Genomic DNA, 20,092 nt, shown 5'->3' on the forward strand with positions numbered 1-20,092 from the left:
CTACTAACCAGAACCACACAACTACTGACCACAACTTACAACCACATCTACGGACCACGTCCACACAACTACTGACCATAACTACTGACCACAAATACTGACCACAACTCCTGGCCACAACTACTAACCACATCCACACAACTACTGGCCACAACAATATAACTAACTACTGACCAAATCCACACTACTACTGCCCACAATTCCTGACCACAACTAATCACCACAACCACACAACTACTGATCACAACAAATAATCACAATCACTGACCACAACTACTGACCACAACCACACAACTACTGACCACAACTAAGAACCATAATTACTGACCACAACCACACAACTACTGATCACAACAACACGACACCTGACCACAACAGCACAACTAATGACCACAACTATTAATTTAAACCACTGACCACAATTTGACTTGTTTCAGAATTCTAGTCTATGTCGCAAGTCATGACTTCACAGGAGAGGCGTTTGAAAGCCAAGCAAGTTGTTCAAACAAAACAGAAATGACACCGGACGTCTTATTTAATGAAAGGGGTTGCCGTCTGCTGTGAAGCGTTCTTCCATGTATGTGGGTAAGAGTCTAGTTTCAGATATTATACATTTCTAATTTTGTCAAAGTTGTTTTCATTGCAAGTTAAAGTTTACTGTTAGTTGGTTAGCTGACATTATGTGGCTGGCTCACTAGCTAACATTATGTGTATGATCTGTGGAATAATGTTATCTCAGAAATCCATTTGCATTGCTAGTTATAGCCTAATGTTAGCTAGCTAACTAGCTAACATTGAACTTATTTGGTTAACTTTAGCTAGCTGTGACAATCAGTTTGTATTTCATTGTTTAGCAAGCTAGCTAGCTCGCTCCATGTCTAAACAAAATACCCCAAGTTAAAGTGTACTGTTAGCTAGCTGATGTAAGATGGTTGGCTTGCTGTGGAGTAATATTATCTCAGAAAGCCATTTGCATTGCTAGTTATAGCCTAATGTTAGCTAGCTAACACTGAACCCAGCTATGACAATCTGTTTGTATTGGTAGTACTCTATGGATTGGGATTATGGTTCATTGTTTAGCTAGCTAGCTAGCTACAAGTCTAAACAGAAGATTACACTTCGCCAAATGATTACATGACCTATCAAGTTAGCCAGGTATGTCTGATGGTGATTACGGATATCTATTGTATAACAATGCAAAAATATTTGTATCTGGAATTTGTCTTTCAGCATCAATAGAACACTCCTGACTCTCTTCCACCAGTCATAAAAGGAGAATGGTCTAATGCCTCCCATCAAAAAGAGAGCTGGCCCAAGCAAGCACTTGTTCAGAGTAAGCGGTCTGTCAACCAGAAGATGGTTGCTGACTGCAAGACCAACTGTCAAGACCTGCAGTTGTCTCTGGGGGCACTACTGAATCAGTAAGCAAAGACATCAGGAATGCTTTACAGCTTTGATTTTGCTCAACAAGTAAGCAATATGTCCTATTTTATACTGATTAAGGACATGGATGGATAGATACACACACACAAAATATAAAATATACATATATAGGAAGCAGGCAAATGCTTTTCGAGCTCTGTAAAGACGGACTGACAGGGGTGTGACAGTTCATTTCAATTTATCTTAATGTTATTTTGTTGTTTGCAGGTGCACTATTCTTCTGACTCTATGCAGCCAGATCCCATCTACGTGTTTGGTGTCTGCTGTGAAGGAAAGCCACAACAAGTCAACTACTTGATTGATGAAGGCATGTCATCCAGCACGGACGATGCACAGGCAGTCATCAACTACATGCACCATTTCTTCACCGACTATGGTTAACATCTACATCACCAGAGGAACAGAGGAGGAGTAGGATACGGGTACGGCTAAAGGCTATAAGAACTGATCTAGTGCGTTGGGAACAGAGAATAAAAGGGACATATTTCTGGGCGTGGTAGAATAGATTCACGGCATAATGTACAGACAAGGGTATGGTAGGATGTGAGTACAGTGCGGGTAAACCTAGGCATTGAGTGACGATGAGAGAGCTTGCATCTCTGGAGACACCAGCTAAGCCAGGTGAGATCTCCCCATGTGTGGGGTGTGTGACAAAAGAACTATCTAAGGCATGTTGAGCTGGCTCTACAGTGAAATAAACTGTAACTAACCGGAACAGCAGAAGACAATGCTTATTGACATTAGAGAAAGGCATGTGTAGCCGAGTGATCATAGGATCCAATGAGCAGCAATAGGTGAGTCCGGGAGCCGTTCGGTAGTCGCTACTATGCTAGGCGAGCGGGAGGCATGGCGTTCAGAAAGCTAGCGGACCGGGGCTAGCAGATGGGTCTTCAGTGACAACGCAACGGAAAAGCCTGTTGAAACCACATCGGACAATTATGTCAGCAGACCAGTCGTGATTGATTGGCGGGGCTCCGTGTCGTCAATAAAGGGTCCAGGCCAATTGGCAAAAGAGGTATTGTAGCCCACAAATTAGTGGGTATACCTCTTCGGCTAGCCAGGAGATGGGCCTAGCTCAAGGCTAGCTCAAGGCTAACTGGTGCTTGCTTCGGGACAGAGGCATTAGCCAGCAGTATCCACTGGATTGCAGCTAGCGAGCTGCAATGATCAGGTGTACCGGCCCAGAGCTTGTGGCAGGAATCCAGTGATGTGGTGGAGAAAAGCAGTCAAATATCGCGCTGTGCAGACTGGCAGGTATTGACTGAGCTACATCTGGCCGGTGACCGAGCTAAAGGTGTAGACCGCTAGCCGTGGCTAACAGTGACTACAAGCTAGTAGCTAGTTAGCTGGCTAGCTTCTGATGGAGGTTCCAGTTATAACGTATAAAAATAGCAGATCCGTACCACACTGGGTGGTGCGTGTTGCAAGTGAGATTAAAATATATACGGAAAAAATGATGAGATCGACTATTTACATGGGACAAGACAAACACACGTCCGACTGCTGCACCATCTTGGATTCAAAAAAAGAGGATGGTACAGTGCTGGTAGAAAGCTATGGCTGGCAACAACACCTGACTCAGCACTTCAGGTGAATATAATTGTCATAGCATTGTATGAGGTTATTATTCTTATCTAAATTTAGGAGGTGAATTGATGTTGTGCAAATTATCTTTGTTATTTCCTGTTTAACAGCTTCAATGTTCTGGAGCCTGGTGTTGTTGTCGCCAAGGAGTCTTTGCTGCGCAACGCTGACATCCTCCCTCCCATAGATCATCTGCCTGTACATGCACCATCTGGACTGGACAGAGCTAGACAAACGTATGTTTATGAGAAGATCAGGGAGTTTTGCGACAATGAGGCTTTGGATATCACATGCCCCGCACCAAAGTCAAGGGCAGGACCGAAACAGGCTCTCCAAATATAGATTCCCTTTTTCATGCGTGGTTCGGACGGACTGCTGCTCAGCCACTTTACCCTTGATTGTATGCATATCGATCTCATCTATCACTGATGTTGTTATTGATATTGTTCATCTACATACTGTATATTATTTTATTTATATTGACACTATAAATATTTGATATTGCTACTGTGCAAGTAACCATTTGGCTGTACTGTTTACACCTTCTGTAGAGACCCATTGTCACACCCTGACCATAGTTTGCTTTGTATGTTTCTATGTTTTGTTTGGTCAGGGTGTGATCAGAGTGGGTTTTCTATGTTACATGTCTAGTTTGTCTATTTCTATGTTTAGCCTGATATGGTTGTCAATCAGAGGCAGGTGTTAGTCATTGTCTCTGATTGTGAACCATATTTAGGTAGCCTGGTTTGTGTTGGGTTTTGTGGGTGGTTGTCAGTGTTTGTACCACATGGGACTGTTTCGGGTTTTCACGGTTCTTGTTTTTGGAGTTTATTCATGTATGGTTTCATTATTAAAGACCCATTAATTATAACCATGCTGCATTTTGGTCCGCCTCTCCTTCACCAGAAGAAAACCGTTACACCCATCCACTTGGCAAGATGTGGCTGGGGGTTATAGCATTTCTCACCTGACTCATCAATTTAGACAAGGGTGTCTGGGTAAGCGTCATCTAAAATGTATAAAATATTTTTATCTGGACACTTTCTGTTTACCTGGAATTTTTCCTTATTGTAGGCTATACTTTTACTACACTACTCACTGTTTAGCACATTAACTCACATGTGAATCCTTAAAGAGATGTGTGGGGCTGGCTTAAGAGGGTGTGAACAATGCTGAATGGTGGTGACAAAGGACAGCTCTCCACCAGGTACTAAAACATTCAAAGGCCATTTTCTCAAGTCAGTTTACAAGTTTATCAACTTTCAAAGCAGAATTACTTTCCCATTACTCCTCAAGAATGCAATGTATGATATACCATTTGTGTAGCTCCTAGCCTCTACTTTTATCAAATGTAAAAACATAAGACAGATTTGAGCCACTTGGTCACATATTATTGACCTAAAAGGTTAGCCCAGTTGCTAGCTTATCCAGGGTCAGTGATTCATAGAGCAACCATGTACTGTCTATGGGAACAACTGCATTAATTTAGCAAGCAACATTGGTAAAATGAATAAAATGAACCTAATAAAATGTTCCTGTAATGCTCATCTCCTGCAGCCTAATTGTCCACTTATTTTCATATGGTACCGAAAAGGGTTAGATTTGCACTTAACAGTTTTATATGTCAACACATAAAAGACCAAATCTGGTTCATGGTTTGCCTGCTATACATTGTCTATTGGGATCATTGTAAATAGAGAGAATATTGCTCAATATGTAAACAATGTTTGAGTTTAGCTGTTCGCTGCTTCAGATGACATGTGAATTAGCCACATGGTGGTGCTAATAATAAGTGATTGAAAAGCTCATGCCCTTCACCACGTGTGAGCTAGTGTCCTAGAAATTGGTACATAGGTCCCTCTCCTCACAAGGAACAAATTTGCTTCAAGAGCCCATGAAAAACATTCTAAACGCTGCTTATCTGGCACAAAATATTGTCAGCCACCAATTGTGCAAGTTCTCCCACTTAAAAATGAGGCGTGTAATTTTCATCATGGGTACACTTCAACTATGACAGAGAAATGAAGAAAATCACATTGTAGGATTTTTAATGAATTTATTGCAAATATGGTGGAAAATAAGTATTTGGTCACCTACAAGCAAGATTTCTGGCTCTCACAGACCTGTAACTTCTTCTTTGAGAGGCTCCTCTGTCCTCCACTTGTTACCTGTATTAAAGGCACCTGTTTGAACTTGTTATCAGTATAAAAGACACCTGTCCACAACCTCAGTCACACTCCAAACTCCACTATGGCCAAGACCAAAGAGCTGTCAAAGGACACCAGAAACAAAATTGTAGACCTGCACCAGGCTGGGAAGACTGACTCTGCAATAGGTAAGCAGCTTGGTTTGAATAAATCAACTGTGGGAGCAATTATTAGGAAATGGAAGACATACAAGACCACTGATAACCTCCCTCGATCTGGGGCTCCATGCAAGATCTCACCCCGTAGGGTCAACATGATCACAAAAACGGTGAGCAAAAATCCCAGAACCTCACGGGGGGATCCAGTGAATGACCAGAGAGCTGGGACCAAAGTAACAAAGCCTACCATCAGTAACACACTACGCCGCCAGGGACTCAAATCCTGCAGTGCCAGACGTGTCCCCCTGCTTAAGCCAGTACATGTCCAGGCCCATCTGAAGTTTGCTAGAGAGCATTTGGATGATCAAGAAGAAGATTGGGAGAATGTCACATGGTCAGATGAAACCAAAATAGAACTTTTTGGTAAAAACTCAACTCGTCGTGTTTGGAGGACAAAGAATGCTGAGTTGCATCCAAAGAACACCATACCTACTGTGAAGCATGGGGGTGGAAACATCTTGCTTTGGGGCTGTTTTTCTGCAAAGGGACCAGGACGACTGATCCGTGTAAAGGAAAGAATGAATGGGGCCATGTGTATCGTGAGATTTTAAGTGAACCTCCTTCCATCAGCAAGGGCATTGAAGATGAAACGTGGCTGGGTCTTTCAGCATGACAATGATCCCAAACACACCGCCCAGGCAACAAAGGAGTGGCTTCGTAAGAAGCATTTCAATGTCCTGGAGTGGCCTAGCCAGTCTCCAGATCTCAACCACATAGAAAATATTTTCTTTGGAGGGAGTTGAAAGTCCGTGTTGCCCAGCAACAGCCCCAAAACATCACTGCTCTAGAGGAGATCTGCATGGAGGAATGGGCCAAAATACCAGCAATAGTGTGTGAAATCCTTGTGAAGACTTACAGAAAACGTTTGACCTCTGTCATTGCCAACAAAGGGTATATAAAAATATTGAGAAACTTTTGTTATTGACCAAATACTTATTTTCCGCCATAATTTGCAAATAAATTCATTAAAAATCCTACAATGTGATTTTCTGGATTTTTTTCCCCCCTCATTTTGTCTGTCATAGTTGAAGTGTCCCTATGATAATTTACAGGCCTCATCTTTTTAAGTGGGAGAACTTGCACAATTGGTGACTGACTAAATACTTTTTTGCCCCATTGTATGTACAAAACCTGATACGAACAAGAAAAAATAATAAATGATCTTAAAGCAAGAAATGACAAAAAAAACAATGTGAAAAGATTTTGGAGCACCTCAAATTATATTATGGGCAGAAAACCCAATTAATCTCCATCGTTCATTGAAGTTGATGGGTCATTTGTAACAATCTCTTGAATGAGCTGTTTTTGAAAAAAAAAAAATTCACTGGTGAAGTTGACAAACTGAGGTGAAATGACAACATTGTACAGTGAACCATCATGTGTGTCTTGAAGATCTAATAATGATGTGAAAAAACAGTTATCCATCAATGATAAGCCACCAGTTATAGACAACTTAAATGGGAAACTATTGAGAACGGTAGCGAACTGTATTGCCACCCATATTTGCCATGTCTTTAACCAATGCCTAAAGAGTATATGTCCATAGGCGTGTCAGGAAGCTATAGTAATTCCGCTACCTAAAAATAGCAAAGCACTCTTTCCTGGCTCTAACAGCTGCCCAATCAGTTTGCTGCATGTTCTTAGTAAAATGATGGAGAGAATTGTGTTTGACGAAATACAATGCTATTTTTTTAAAGAACAAGTTAACTACTGACTTTCAGCATGCATATAGGGAAGGGCAATCAACTTGTACCTCACTGACTCAGATGGCTAAAATGCATTTGGATAATAAGATAGTCAGTACTGTATTGTTAGATTTCAGTACAGCCTTTGTTATTGATAATTTGTTATTGAAAAATTCACTTGTTATGGCTATTCACCTCGAATTGGACGTGAAGGATATAGTGTTGCTCCCAGACAAGGCCCAAATCCCTGTCATTCACATGAAAAAAATAAGGAAATACAGGGGGTGGAGATTAGGTTGCCTTGTGAGAATTTGTCACCGAGTGGGTAACCTGCCTCTACCATCCATTCCATTAGCCAACGTGCAATCACTGGAGAATAAGCTGTATGAGCTCCGTTCGAGACTATCTTAAGGGACATTAAAAACTGTGTTTCACAGAGTCGTGGCTGGATGACTACACGGATAATTCAGTTGGCTGGGTTTTCCGTGCATCGGCAGGACATAACAGCTACCTCTGGTAAGATGAGGGGTGGGGGTGTGTCTATTTGTCAATAACAGCTGGTGCACGATGTCTAATATTAAGAATGTCTTGAGGTGTTGCTCTCCTGAGGTAGAGTACCTCATGTTAAGCTCTAGACCACACTATCTACCAAGAATATTCTTCTATATGTTTTGCAGCCATCTATTTCCCACCAGAAACCGACGCTGGCACTAAGACTGCACTCAACAAGCTGTATAAGGCCATAAGGAAACAAGAGAAAATGCTCATCCAGAAGGGACATTAATGCAGGCAAACTTAAATGAATTGTATCTCATTTCTACCAGCATGTCACATGTGCAAACAGAGGAAAAACACCTCTAGACCACCTTTAGTCCACACAGACTCGTACAAAGCTCGCTCTCGCCCTCCATTTGGAAAATATGACCATAATTCAATCCTCCGAATTCCTGCATACAAGCAAAATCTGAAGCAGGATGCACCAGTGACTCGCTCAATCCGGAAGTGGTCAGATGACGCGGATGCTATCCTACAGGACTGTTTTGCTAGCAAAGACTGGAATAAATTCTGTGATTTATCCAATTGCATTGAGGAGGATACCACATTAGTCACTGGCTTCATCAATAAGTGCATCGATGATGTCGTCCCCACAGTGACCGTAAGAACATATCCCAACTAGAAGCCATGGATTGCAGGCAACATCTGCACCGAGCTAAAGGCTAGAGCTGCCGCTTTCAAGGAGCGAGACACTAATCCGGATGCTTATGCCCTCAGAACCGCCAAACAGGCAAAGCTTCAATTTAGGACTAAGATTGAATCCTACTACACCGGCTTTGATGCTCGTCGATGTGGCAGGGCTTGCAAACTATTACGTACTACAAAGAGAAACCCAGCCATGAGCTGCCCAGTGACATAAGCCTACCAGATGGTAGGCAAGACCTTTAAACCGGTCAACATTCACAAGGGCCAGACGGATTACCAGGATGTGTACTCAGAGCATGCGCGGACCAACTGGCAAGTGTCTTTACTGATATTTTCGACCTCTCCCTGACCGAATCTGTTAGACTTACATGTTTCAAGCAGACCACCATAGTCACTGTGCCAAAGAAAGCGAAGGTAACCTGCCTAAATTACTACTGCCCCATTGCATTCACGTCGGTAGCCATGAAGTGCTTTGAAAGGCTGGTCATGGCTCACATCAACACCATCATCCCAGAAACCCAAGACCCACTCCAATTTGCATTCCGCCCCAACAAATCCACAGATTACGCAATCTCAATCGCACTCCACACTGCCCTTTCCCACCTGGACAAAAGGAACACTTATGTGAGAATGCTGTTCATTGACTATAGCGCAGCATTCAACACCATAGTGCCCACAAAGCTCATCACTAAGCTAAGGACCCTGGGACTAAATGCCTCCCTCTGCAACTGAATCCTGGACTTCCTGACGCAAACCCTTACCACCTGGTTGTGGAGCAACACATCTGCCACTCTGATTCAAAACACGGGGGCCCCTCAGGGGTGCGTGCTAGTCCCCTCCTGTACTCCCTGTTCACCCACAACTGCGTGACCAAGCACAACTCCGACATCATTAAGTTTGCTGACGACAGAACGATGCTAGGCCTGATCACCGACAATGAGACAGCCCATAGACAGGTCAGAGACCTGGCAGTGTGGTTCCAGCAGAACAACCTCTCCCTCAAAGTGAGCAATAAAAAGGAAACCGCGGTCCGAACACGCCCCCATTCACATCAACTGGGCTGTAGTGGAGCAGGTTGAGAGTTTCAAGTTCCTTGGTGTCCACATCCCCAACAAACTATCATGGTCCAAACACACCATGAAAGTTGTGAAAAGGGCTAGACAACACCTTTTCCCATCAGAAGGATGAAAAGATTTGTCATGGGTCCCTAGATCCTCAAAGTTCTACCGCTGCACCATCGAGAGCATCCTGACCGGTTGCATCATTGCCTGGTATGGCAACTGTTCGGCATCCGACTAAGTCTCTACAGAGGGTAGTGCGTACAGCCCAGTACATCACTAGGGCCAAGCTTCAGGACCTATATACTAGGCAGCCCAACATTTTGTCAAAGACTTCAGTCACCCAAGTCATAGACTGTTCCCTCTGCTACCGCACAGCAAGCGGTACCGGAGTGCCAAATCTAGGTCCAAAAGGCTCCATAACAACTTTTACTCCCAAGCCATAAAACTGCTGAGCATTAATCAAATGGCCACCCAGACTATTTGCATTGACCCCCTTTGTTTTTACACTGCTTCTACTCGCGGCACTGCTGCCAGACCCTGAGCTCACCTTCGTGAATTGTTTGTTTATAGTTACTAATATCGTTCAATTTTATTTAGTTTTGTCGCACTTGTCTAAATCTAAGTGCGTCGCAGGTTTAAAATTGTATTGTTCGTGTTGTGGGACGGCCTTAATCCTAACCACTGTAATATTCGGAAAACATTACAATCACTACCGGAGGTTGTATGGATTCACCTGCTCCCGTAAGTTTCTGCTCTCTTTCCGAAGATAAAGCTCACACTGTCCATAACAGCATTGCCTTGCCTAATGGTGGTTCTACAAAGTCAAAAAGGGGAACTAAGAAGACGCGAGGCTCAAGAGGTGGTATCAGGAACAGATTACAGAGGCGGGGATGCAATTGAATCTAAGTAATTGAATCTGCTTTACAGAAATGCGGCTACAGCAGGTTAATATTGATGGATACACTGTCATTAGAGCAGATCGAGACAAAACAACGTTACATAAATCAATAGGCGGGGCGCTATGCATCTTTGTAGATAATACTTGTGATTCTCGTATCATTCAGGCTATTCTATCTACCACGTATGTTTGGACAAATTACCATTTTTCTGGTCTATGTGCCTGGACCTATCAATAAGGAAGCTGCTGACAGGATTACAGACTGTTTCAGTGCTGCACTTTCACGATCAACTGACCAGTCAGTATTTGTGCTTGGGAATTTTGATATGCTCTCCCTCTCCGCGCACCTCCCCACTCTGCAACAGTACGTCACCTGTCCAACTCACATCCTGTTATGGCAACGTAGAGGACGCATACAAGGCAGTATGCAGAGCACCCATCGGGAAAAATAGACCATAACGCTATCAATCTCCTACTGAGATACAGGCAGCAGGTGAAACGTGAAAAACCTGTAGAAATCCATTCAGGTAATTGCTTTGATGTCACAGACTGGGAGGTGTTCTTTGACTCAGGGATCCCCACGAGTTGAGACAGCATTACCTCATATATCCAGTTTTGTGAGGATACTGACATTAACACGCAAACTGTCTTAGTATTTCCCAACAACAAGCCCTGGGTGTCTAAGGACTTGAAAATGTGCCTCAATGAAAGGATGTTTGCATTCCTCAAAGGAGATACTGATGCTGTAAAGGAGAAAGAAAATTAATTCAGGTCAAAAATATGGAAAGCAAAAAAGGATTTAAAGGAAAAAGTGGAGCAGAGGTTCTGTACTGGCAATCCAAGACAAGCATGGGAAGGACTTAATGCAATGATGGGAAGAGAAAGGACAAAGAGAGGACAATAATATGTCAGACTGTTCGTCCTTTGTTTGTTTCACATTCAACTGTTTGCTGTGTGCATCAAGAATGGTTCACCACCCAAAGGGCATCCAGCCAACTTGACACAACTGTGGGAAGCATTGGAGTCATCATGGGCCAGCATCCCTCTGGAATGCTTTCGATACCTTGTAGCCTCCATGCTCCAATTAATTGAGGCTATTCTGATGGCAAAAGGTGGTGCAACTCAATATTAGGAAAGGTGTTACTAATGTTGTGTACTCAGTGTGTAACTCCTATTTACATTTTAATTTAAAGTAATATCTTATGATCTTGTCTATTACTGTTCTGTATTTTGTCATGTATTTGTACGTTTTATATGGACCCCAGGAAGAGTAGTTTCTGCATGCTGCATTTTCCCCATTTTCAACTGGTCTTGGTCTGGGTTCAAGGTTTTTCGGCCATTTCACCCTTTTCGCCTTTCCCGTTTCTCAAACATTATGTCTTATTTTAGAAGTCATACAATTTGGTTCAAGTACAACAACAATCCCTCACTGTTTAGTAATGTCTATCTGAAAGAGGCAGTAGGTCTTGATAGGATTTGAACCCAGGCCGTCATGGGTTGGCATGTATTTCAAGACTAAGTCACTAAACCTCTGAGCCGTGGCAAAAATCAGGGTTGAACATTATGGAACAGCATGCATGTATGAATTGATGGTTCCAGTCTTGACTCAATTTCATGCGTTTACACATCTTATATGTATTTTCCATTTTATCCAATCAGTCATTTGTGGATACATTCGGGTGGACGTGGCATTCAGACCCACTATCCTGGCACTGCAAGCGCCATGCTCTAACAACTGAGCCACAGTGGACCACCATTTGGATGATGGACACTTCAGGAAAAAGTGTAGGTTATTGACATGCAGAGCCTGCAATTGGCTCCAACCCTCAAAGAGCACAAACATAGGTGTATATTTGGCTCAAACATAGACCTCTATAATGTACTATACTTTACTATAATGTGCTCTGTACTGTAATGTCATTTACTGCTCTGTAATGAACTGTACTGTACTGAACTCTACTGTACTGAACTATGCTGCAATGAACTGTACTGTACTGTGCTATACTGTACATTATTGTAATGTACCTTAGTGTACTACACTGCACATTACTGTACTGAATTATAGTTTACTGAACTATATTGTACTGAACTGTACTGTACAGAGCTATACTTTACTCAAAGGGCGGCAGGTAGCCTAGTGGTTAGAGCATTGGGCCAGTAACCGAAAGATTGCTAAATCAAATCTCTGAGCTGACAAGGTCATCTGTCATTTTGCAACAAGGCAGTTAACCCACTGTTCCTAGGCTATCATTGTAAATAAGATTTTGTCTTAACTGACTTGCCTAGTTAAATAAAATATAAAAAATTTACTCCACTGGATCTTATTTTTACCCATTTAAACTGGTCTTGGTCTGGTCATGGTCTCGACCCACTTGTCCATGGTCTGAGAATCTAGTCTTGGTCTAGATCTAAAGGGGTACGGTCTTGACTTCATCTCTGGTACTCACACCAATGTTATACTTTTCAATCCATGTGGGTAGTGGATCTGTGCACACTTCAGGAAACACTGTAGAGTATTGAAATGCATGGCCAGCAGGGGGCTCTATTCCCTCCAAGTGTCTTGAATTGTCAGGCCCAAACTCACTCAAATTCACTGGCTCACAGCTGCCATGACATTTAAGATATCAACTTCATGTATAATACATTTCAATATCTTGGTCTATAGATGCTGTACAGCAAGTTTGGGAGAAATTGGTTTTGTCGTGTCTGAGGAGATGTTTAAAAATGTAGAAGAATTTATACTATTTTCAAAACAGATAATCCATCACTGTGACGTCATTGGACCAAGAGGCAAATTTGTTCCTTTCGGTAAACATATGTACCAAATTCCAAGACTCAAGGTTGAACGAGGAGTCGGCAGACCTTTTGAATTCAAAGTCTGTTTATAGCATCACCATTTGACCAAGTTGTTTTTGTGCATCAATTTACAGAATCCCAGCAGCTTCACTGCTGAACCCCTAATAGTGTACACCAACAAATACAATAGGGTTTCACCAGCTTTTCTGGTGTGTATGGCTTAAAATGTGTATGTTCTAAATGCTGACTGAGTGCTTAGGCACCTAAAAAAAGAGCACTACACCACTGACCACTTCACCACTTTATTCAAAGTAAAGCCCACTCACTAGGGTAGCGTCCCACCTGGCCAAGATCCAGTGAAAATGCAGAGCGCCAAATTCAAAAACAGAAACACTCATAAAAATTCATAAAACATACAATTGTTATACATCGGTTTAAAGATTAACTTCTTGTTAATCCAACCACGGTGTCCGATTTCAAAAAGGCTTTACGGCGAAAGCATACCATGCGATTATCTGAGAACAGCGCCCAGCAGGCAAATCATTACAAACAGTTACCAGCCAAGTAGAGGAGTTACACAAATCAGAAATAGCGACTAAAAGTAATCACTTACCTTTGATCTTCATATGGTTGCACTCACAAGACTCCCATTTACTCAAATGTTCCTTTGATAAAGTCCCTGTTTATATCCAAAAACATATGTTTTGTTAAGTAATTCAAAGGCTCAAACGAAGTCACAACAGGCAGACAACATTCAAATAGTATCCGTAAAGTTTGTAGAAACATGTCAAATGATGTTTATAATCAATCCTCAGGTTGTTTTTAGCCTAAATAATCGATAATATTTAAACCGGACAATAACGTCATCAATATAAAAGGTAAACAAAGGGGCACTCTCGGTCGCGCCCATGAAAAACCTCTGGGACACTGTAGGGTCCACTCATTCAGAGTGGTCTTACACTCTCATTTTTCAGAATACAGGCCTGAAACAATTTCTAAATACTGTTGACATCTAGTGGAAGCCATATGAAGTGCAATTTGAGTCCTAAGTCAATGGATACTGTAATGGCATACAATAGAAAACTACAAACATAAAAAAAAATCCCACTTCCTGGATGGATTTTTCTCAGGTTTTCGCCTGCCAAATCAGTTCTGTTTTATTCACAGACATTATTGTAACAGTCTTGGAAACTTTATTGTGTTTTCTATCCAAATCTACCAATTATATGCATATCCTAGCTTCTGGGCCTAAGTAGCAGGCAGTTTACTTTGGGCACACTTTTCATCCGGAGGTGAAAATAGTGCCCCCTACGCTAGTGAAGGTAATCACTGTTACCAGGGGAACATCCGTTGAAATATGACTTTTTTAGATATAGTGTAACCTCAAATCATTTTTCTTCTGTTTGTCCATCAGGGTCCTGAGTTCAATGGCTACCTAGTTGGGCGAGGCAACTCCAGGGAGGTGGACCTGAACCGGAATTTTCCAGACCTGAACGCTCTCATGTACTACTATGAGAAGACTAATGGTCGGAACCATCACCTGCCCCTGCCTGATAACTGGGAGCATCAGGTATGTACAGACAGCCCTGCAGATCAACCACAAGACCAAGTACAGGAAGAATACATGGGGTTAAGACCAGGGATTGAAACCCAAAATTCTTTCCAACAGTTTCTTTCTGAACAGAACCACTGTTTTTTACTTAGCAAAATACAATTCTGAACCGGTTTGAACCCCAACAAAGTCCCCGTTTATATAAACTCAGCAAAAAAGAAATGTCCTGTCACTGTCAACTGCGTAAATATTTGTATGAACATAACAAGATTCATCAACTGAGACATGAACTGAACAAGTTCCACAGACATGTGACTAACAGAAATGGAATTATGTGTCCCAGAACAAAGGCAGGTCAAAATCAAAAGTAACAGTCAGTATCTGGTGTGGCCACCAGCTGCATTAAGTACTGCAGTGCATCTCCTCCTCATGGACTGCACCAGATTTGCCAGTTATTGCTGAGAGATGTTACCCCACTCTTCCACCAAGTTCCTGGACATTTCTGGGGGGAATAGCCTTAGCCCTCACCCTCCGATCCAACAGGTCCCAGGTGTTCTCAATGGGATTGAGATCCGGGCTGTTCGCTGGCCATGGCAGAACACAGACATTCCTGTCTTGCACAGAACGAGCAGTGTGACTGGTGGCCTTTTCATGCTGGAGGTTCATGTCAGGATGAGCCTGCAGGAAGGGTACCACATGAGGGAGGAGGATGTATTCCCTGTAAAGTACAGCGTTGAGAATGCCTGCAATGACGACAAGCTCAGTCCGATGATGCTGTGACATACCGCCCCAGACCATGACGGACCCTCCACCTCCAAATTGATCCCGCTCCAGAGTACAGGCCTCTGTGTAACGCTCATTCCTTTGACGATATACCCTCCTAAACCCTTTACAATGAAAATCTGTGAAGTTACTTGGATTTTTACAAATTATCTTTGAAAGGCAGGGTCCTGAAAAAAGGATGTTTCTTTTTTTGCCGACTTTAGTTCCTTTTTGTTGTTTTTTTTAACCTGTGAAATCAATATATATTTTTTTTTTTACATTTAACTCAGATAGAGCAGGCACTGTGACTGTTGTGCGTGTTGTTATTAGGAAAGTTTTGTTACATGTTGCTTGTTGTGGTAAATTCCTGTTTAATACTACAGTGTGTAGTGTGAGGTGATATGTTGTGATTACTCACTGTGGACATAGGCCTAGAGCAGAAATGCAAGAGAAGTGACTAGCCTAATCCATCTGCAATGGATAACTGCTAGGAAGAAAGAAAGTGGAGTGTTGTGTAAAAATGATCTATTTCCACATTTTAGAAAGCATTTATATTATCACACAATCAAACCTATGATGCTATTAACACTACAATTGCCTGGCCTTTCATGTTGCTGGGCTACACCTTTAGCACACAGATACATCAGATTCATATCAACCCACAAGATGCGCAAACATGAAAACCAACGCTTGATAAATAGTGCATAAACAAATATAAAGCATGAATTGCATTAATAAATATTTGTGGAAATACAGTATATACATGTAAAAATTGAACAACAATAGTTATTTGTTTAGAGTCAAAGATGTGTTTTTTTTTTTATTCTACAAAGTCCAAGTGAGAAATGTGGTCCGAAAGCCAATTTTTGACACTTCCAGCCAAAGACCCATCAACAATCTAACAGTCTAATAAATACATTTTAATATATGCTATCTGAAGAATAATACATTTGTTGTGTTCATAAAGGTCTTAGGTAACATAAATACTAAAAAACAATTATTTCTAAGATTTACATTACTTTATTTTAGGCTCCAAGTAAAAAGTCTTTCACAAAGAAGTCCATTATAATTTTGTTTTGGCAGGTCTAAAGAAAAATTGTGAAAATAAGAAAATATATTTAAAAGAAAAGCTTAAAATATGCTATCATGTTACTAGTCTTTGCTTAGTAGCCAGAGCAATGTGCCAGGCGAGTGGTCATGTGTTGAATGCATGGACAGCGCAGATATTCTTGTGAACATTTGGAAATAAAGCTGTACATCTTGAATTTTGAGAGTTATTTGACAAAGGTAAATGTCATAGAAACTGAAGAATATGACCTTTCTGACACTATATAGACATAAAAATGTTTTACCTGCATAAAGTGATGCTCCTTTCCCTGCATCTGTCAAATACAAGGTGCGCCCATCTCTTCATGTATGATTTGACAACTGATAATATTGTCACTAATCAACTTAATCTTCTCTATTGGCTGTCTTATTATGTGTGAAATTATTTTCGATGTAGTTTCGTTGGGTCGGCTGCGCAGGCTGACTGGCATTGTTTCCCTTTCGCTCATCAACTTGGATAGAGTCAAGGATATGTTTTGCATTATTCTAAAGGCCTACTGCAACACGTATCATGTGTTAGTTTCCCTTACAATAAACACTGATAAATAACCATATCACAAACTCATTACACTATTCTTTTTCTAAATGAAATCAACCACTTCACCTTCCTTATCATTGATGGTCCTAATCTGAATTCAATTGTGAAATAAAATACACAACTATCGCCCATATATCCTTTTGCCATTCATTCAGTCTCATCCTTGCCCACCCAAGACAAGCTTGCCCCAACCTCCCATCTTTTTCCTCCCTCCCTACCTCTCAGACACACTTACACCCATCCATCGACTTACTAATCCATTCTCATTCATTCCCGCCCAACATATTACCTATACATATTCATATTCACCATCCCTCACACTTCCCTCACACTCTCATTTATATAATATAAACTACAAAAGACTGCTCCTTTTTTTTCTCAAAGTAAGAAAAGCTATCCAAAAATTTACTATTTACTGGGTTCAAAAATCCATGACATAGTGGTATCGGATCATTCTCCGGTATCCTGCTTAATTAGACCAACAGAAAATACATTAACAGAATATGGAGAATGAACAAACCCAAAATGTGTTAAATGAAGAAAAAAAATACAAACCTTCACAATTACAGGATATAAAATGAACGTGGAAAAAACTAAATAATGGCAATAGGAAAAAGAGAAATAATAACTCATGATCTACTGTAATCCTTTAAGTGGACCACAACAAATATAAAATACATAGGATGCTAAATAAGTGACAACAATCAACAAATATATACATACATATAAAGATAAGTGTATCCCATTACTCAAGAATATGAAAGAAGATCTAATTAAATGGAACAATCTTCCATTAAATCTTAGTTAGAACAAAACCTCTTCAGAATGGCATGGCTCCCAATGATTTCCTATTTCTTCCCAGTAATATGAATTACCTCACCAAAGACTTTCTTTAGAAAAGTATAGTATACCAAACATTAGCAACACCTTCTTAATATTGAGTTGCACCCTCAATTCGTCAGAGCATGGACTCTACAAGGTGTCGAAAGCGTTCCCCAGGGATGCTGGCCCATGTTTACTCCAATGCTTCACACAGTTGTCAAGTTCACTCGATGTCCTTTGGGTGCTGGACCATTCTTGATACACATGCGAAACTGTTGAGAGTGAAAAACCAAGCTGTTGAGAGTGAAAAACCAAGCAGTTCTTGAAACAAACCGGTGTGCCTGGCAAGGGCTGTGGAGGTCATGAAATACAGTACAAGCTGCTGTTGCGCACCTTTGGAACATTAAACATTTTTAAAAGTCTAATAAATCATCCTATAGTCTGTAGGCTTGTTATTTTTGCAGAGAAAGTTAGGCTTAAGTCTTGTGCCATTATTTTGTATTATATGATTTTATAGTAAGAAGAATATAATTGAACTTAGTTGAATAAAATAAAGGTTATTTTTACCATTCCGGAGCAAGAGTGTGCATATGAAGTGGCTATGTTTGAGTGTAAAAGTGATCATTTGAAACAGGTCCTATATGCTAGATTTAGAGTTATTTGGCAACTTTAGAAGTCAATGATACAAACCATAGAAATATGGGCGGCATGATGCAACTATAGGCTATTGATGTGTAACCTTAATTCAACTAGGCTAGTCAGTTGAGAACAAATTATTATTTACAATGACGGCCTACCAGGGAGTGAGTTAACTGCCTTGTTCAAGGGCAGAACGACTGATTTTTACCTTGTCGGCTCAGGGATTAGATCCAGCAACCTTTCGTTTTTTTCACCCATCAGACTCTTCTCAATTTAATCTTGTCTTTACTGATATGTAAAATTAGTTTACATTTAGAATGGACCATTATCAAATGGGCAGGAACTGTGCGCTTCACTCATGCTGGTAGGCTACTCCGGTTATTTCACTCCACACATCAACCACTGTTTGAGGAGCATGGGATTGCTACAAAGATTGCAAACACTGAGTCTGTGGTGCTAGTCTGGGGCCAAGCTTCCTGCCATCCAGGACCTCTATACCAGAACATGTCAGAGGAAGGCCCTAAAAATTGTCAAAGACTCCAGTCACCCTAGTCATACAATGTTCTCTCTGCTACCGCATGGCAAGAGGTACCGGAGTGCCAAGTCTAGGTCCAAGATGCTTCTAAACAGCTTCTACCCCCAACCCATAAGACTCCTGAACATCTAACCAAATGGCTACCCAGACTATTTGCATTGCCCCCCACCCCCTTCTTTTACGCTGCTGCTACTCTGTTATTATCTATGCCTAGTCACTTTAAGAACTCTACCTCGACTAACACTAACCGGTGGTACCGGTACCCCCTGTATATAGCCTCGCTATTGTTATTTTACTGCTGCTCTTTAATTATTTGTTACTATTATTTGTATTAATTATTTTTATTAAAACTGTATTGTTTAAGGGCTTGTAGGTAAGGTCTACCTACACCTGTTGTATTCTGCGCATGTGACAAATAACATTTTATTTTATTTAAAGGAGCTCTTTAAACTTGACCCCAAAAAATCTGGTTCAGATGGTTTAGATTTCGTCTTTAAGGTTGTAGCCCCTACCATCTCTATCTCTGACTTTTGTAACCTGTCTCTCCTCTCTGGGGAAGTTCCCATTGCTTGGAAGGAAGACACGGTGCATCCTTTATTTAAAGGGGCAGATCCAGATGATATAAGCCCATTTCTATTTTGCCCTGTTTATCAAAAGTTTTGGAAAAACTAGTCAATAATCAACTGACTGGCTTTCTTGATGTCTATAGTATTCTCTCTGGTATGCAATCTGGTTTCTGCTCAGGATATGGATGTGTCACTGCAACCTTAAAGGTCCTCAATGATGTCAACCATCATTTCCCCCCAGGAATGCTGTGCCATTGCCGTGCCTAGATTAGCAATGTAGGTGTGTGTAGCTGTCATTCAGTGCCATACAGGTTCGATTGTATCACTATCAGAATAAAATGATATGATACCATGGTTAAATGCAGCCAAGGGCAGGTCAAAGCCAAGCTAAGAGACAGTAAGTTCAGTTACTGCCATTTACATTTGTATCACAGTAACTTTTTGCAGTTACTGCTAATGTGACCCCCATTTTCTCAAACAGAATATAATAGCGACAGGATACTTGTTCATATGATTAAGCATGTATTTACTGTAGCAAA

The 20,092-nt window shown here is 41.2% G+C and overlaps 1 protein-coding gene across 4 annotated transcripts in view; it reads left to right on the forward strand.

The window, feature by feature from the left end:
- cpn1 (carboxypeptidase N subunit 1) overlaps nucleotides 1-20,092 on the forward strand; it is a 147,487-nt gene that overhangs the window by 65,599 nt on the left and 61,796 nt on the right. For all 4 annotated transcript variants that reach the window (XM_021565595.3, XM_021565593.3, XM_090202558.1 and 1 more), the window contains exon 3: nucleotides 14,447-14,602. In XM_021565595.3, coding sequence (XP_021421270.1) covers nucleotides 14,447-14,602 — 156 coding nt within the window. The remainder of the gene's footprint in view (nucleotides 1-14,446; nucleotides 14,603-20,092) is intronic.

Source organism: Oncorhynchus mykiss, chromosome 16, assembly GCF_057628025.1.
Source record: "Oncorhynchus mykiss isolate SJ-2025 chromosome 16, ASM5762802v1, whole genome shotgun sequence".
NCBI lineage: Eukaryota > Metazoa > Chordata > Actinopteri > Salmoniformes > Salmonidae > Oncorhynchus > Oncorhynchus mykiss.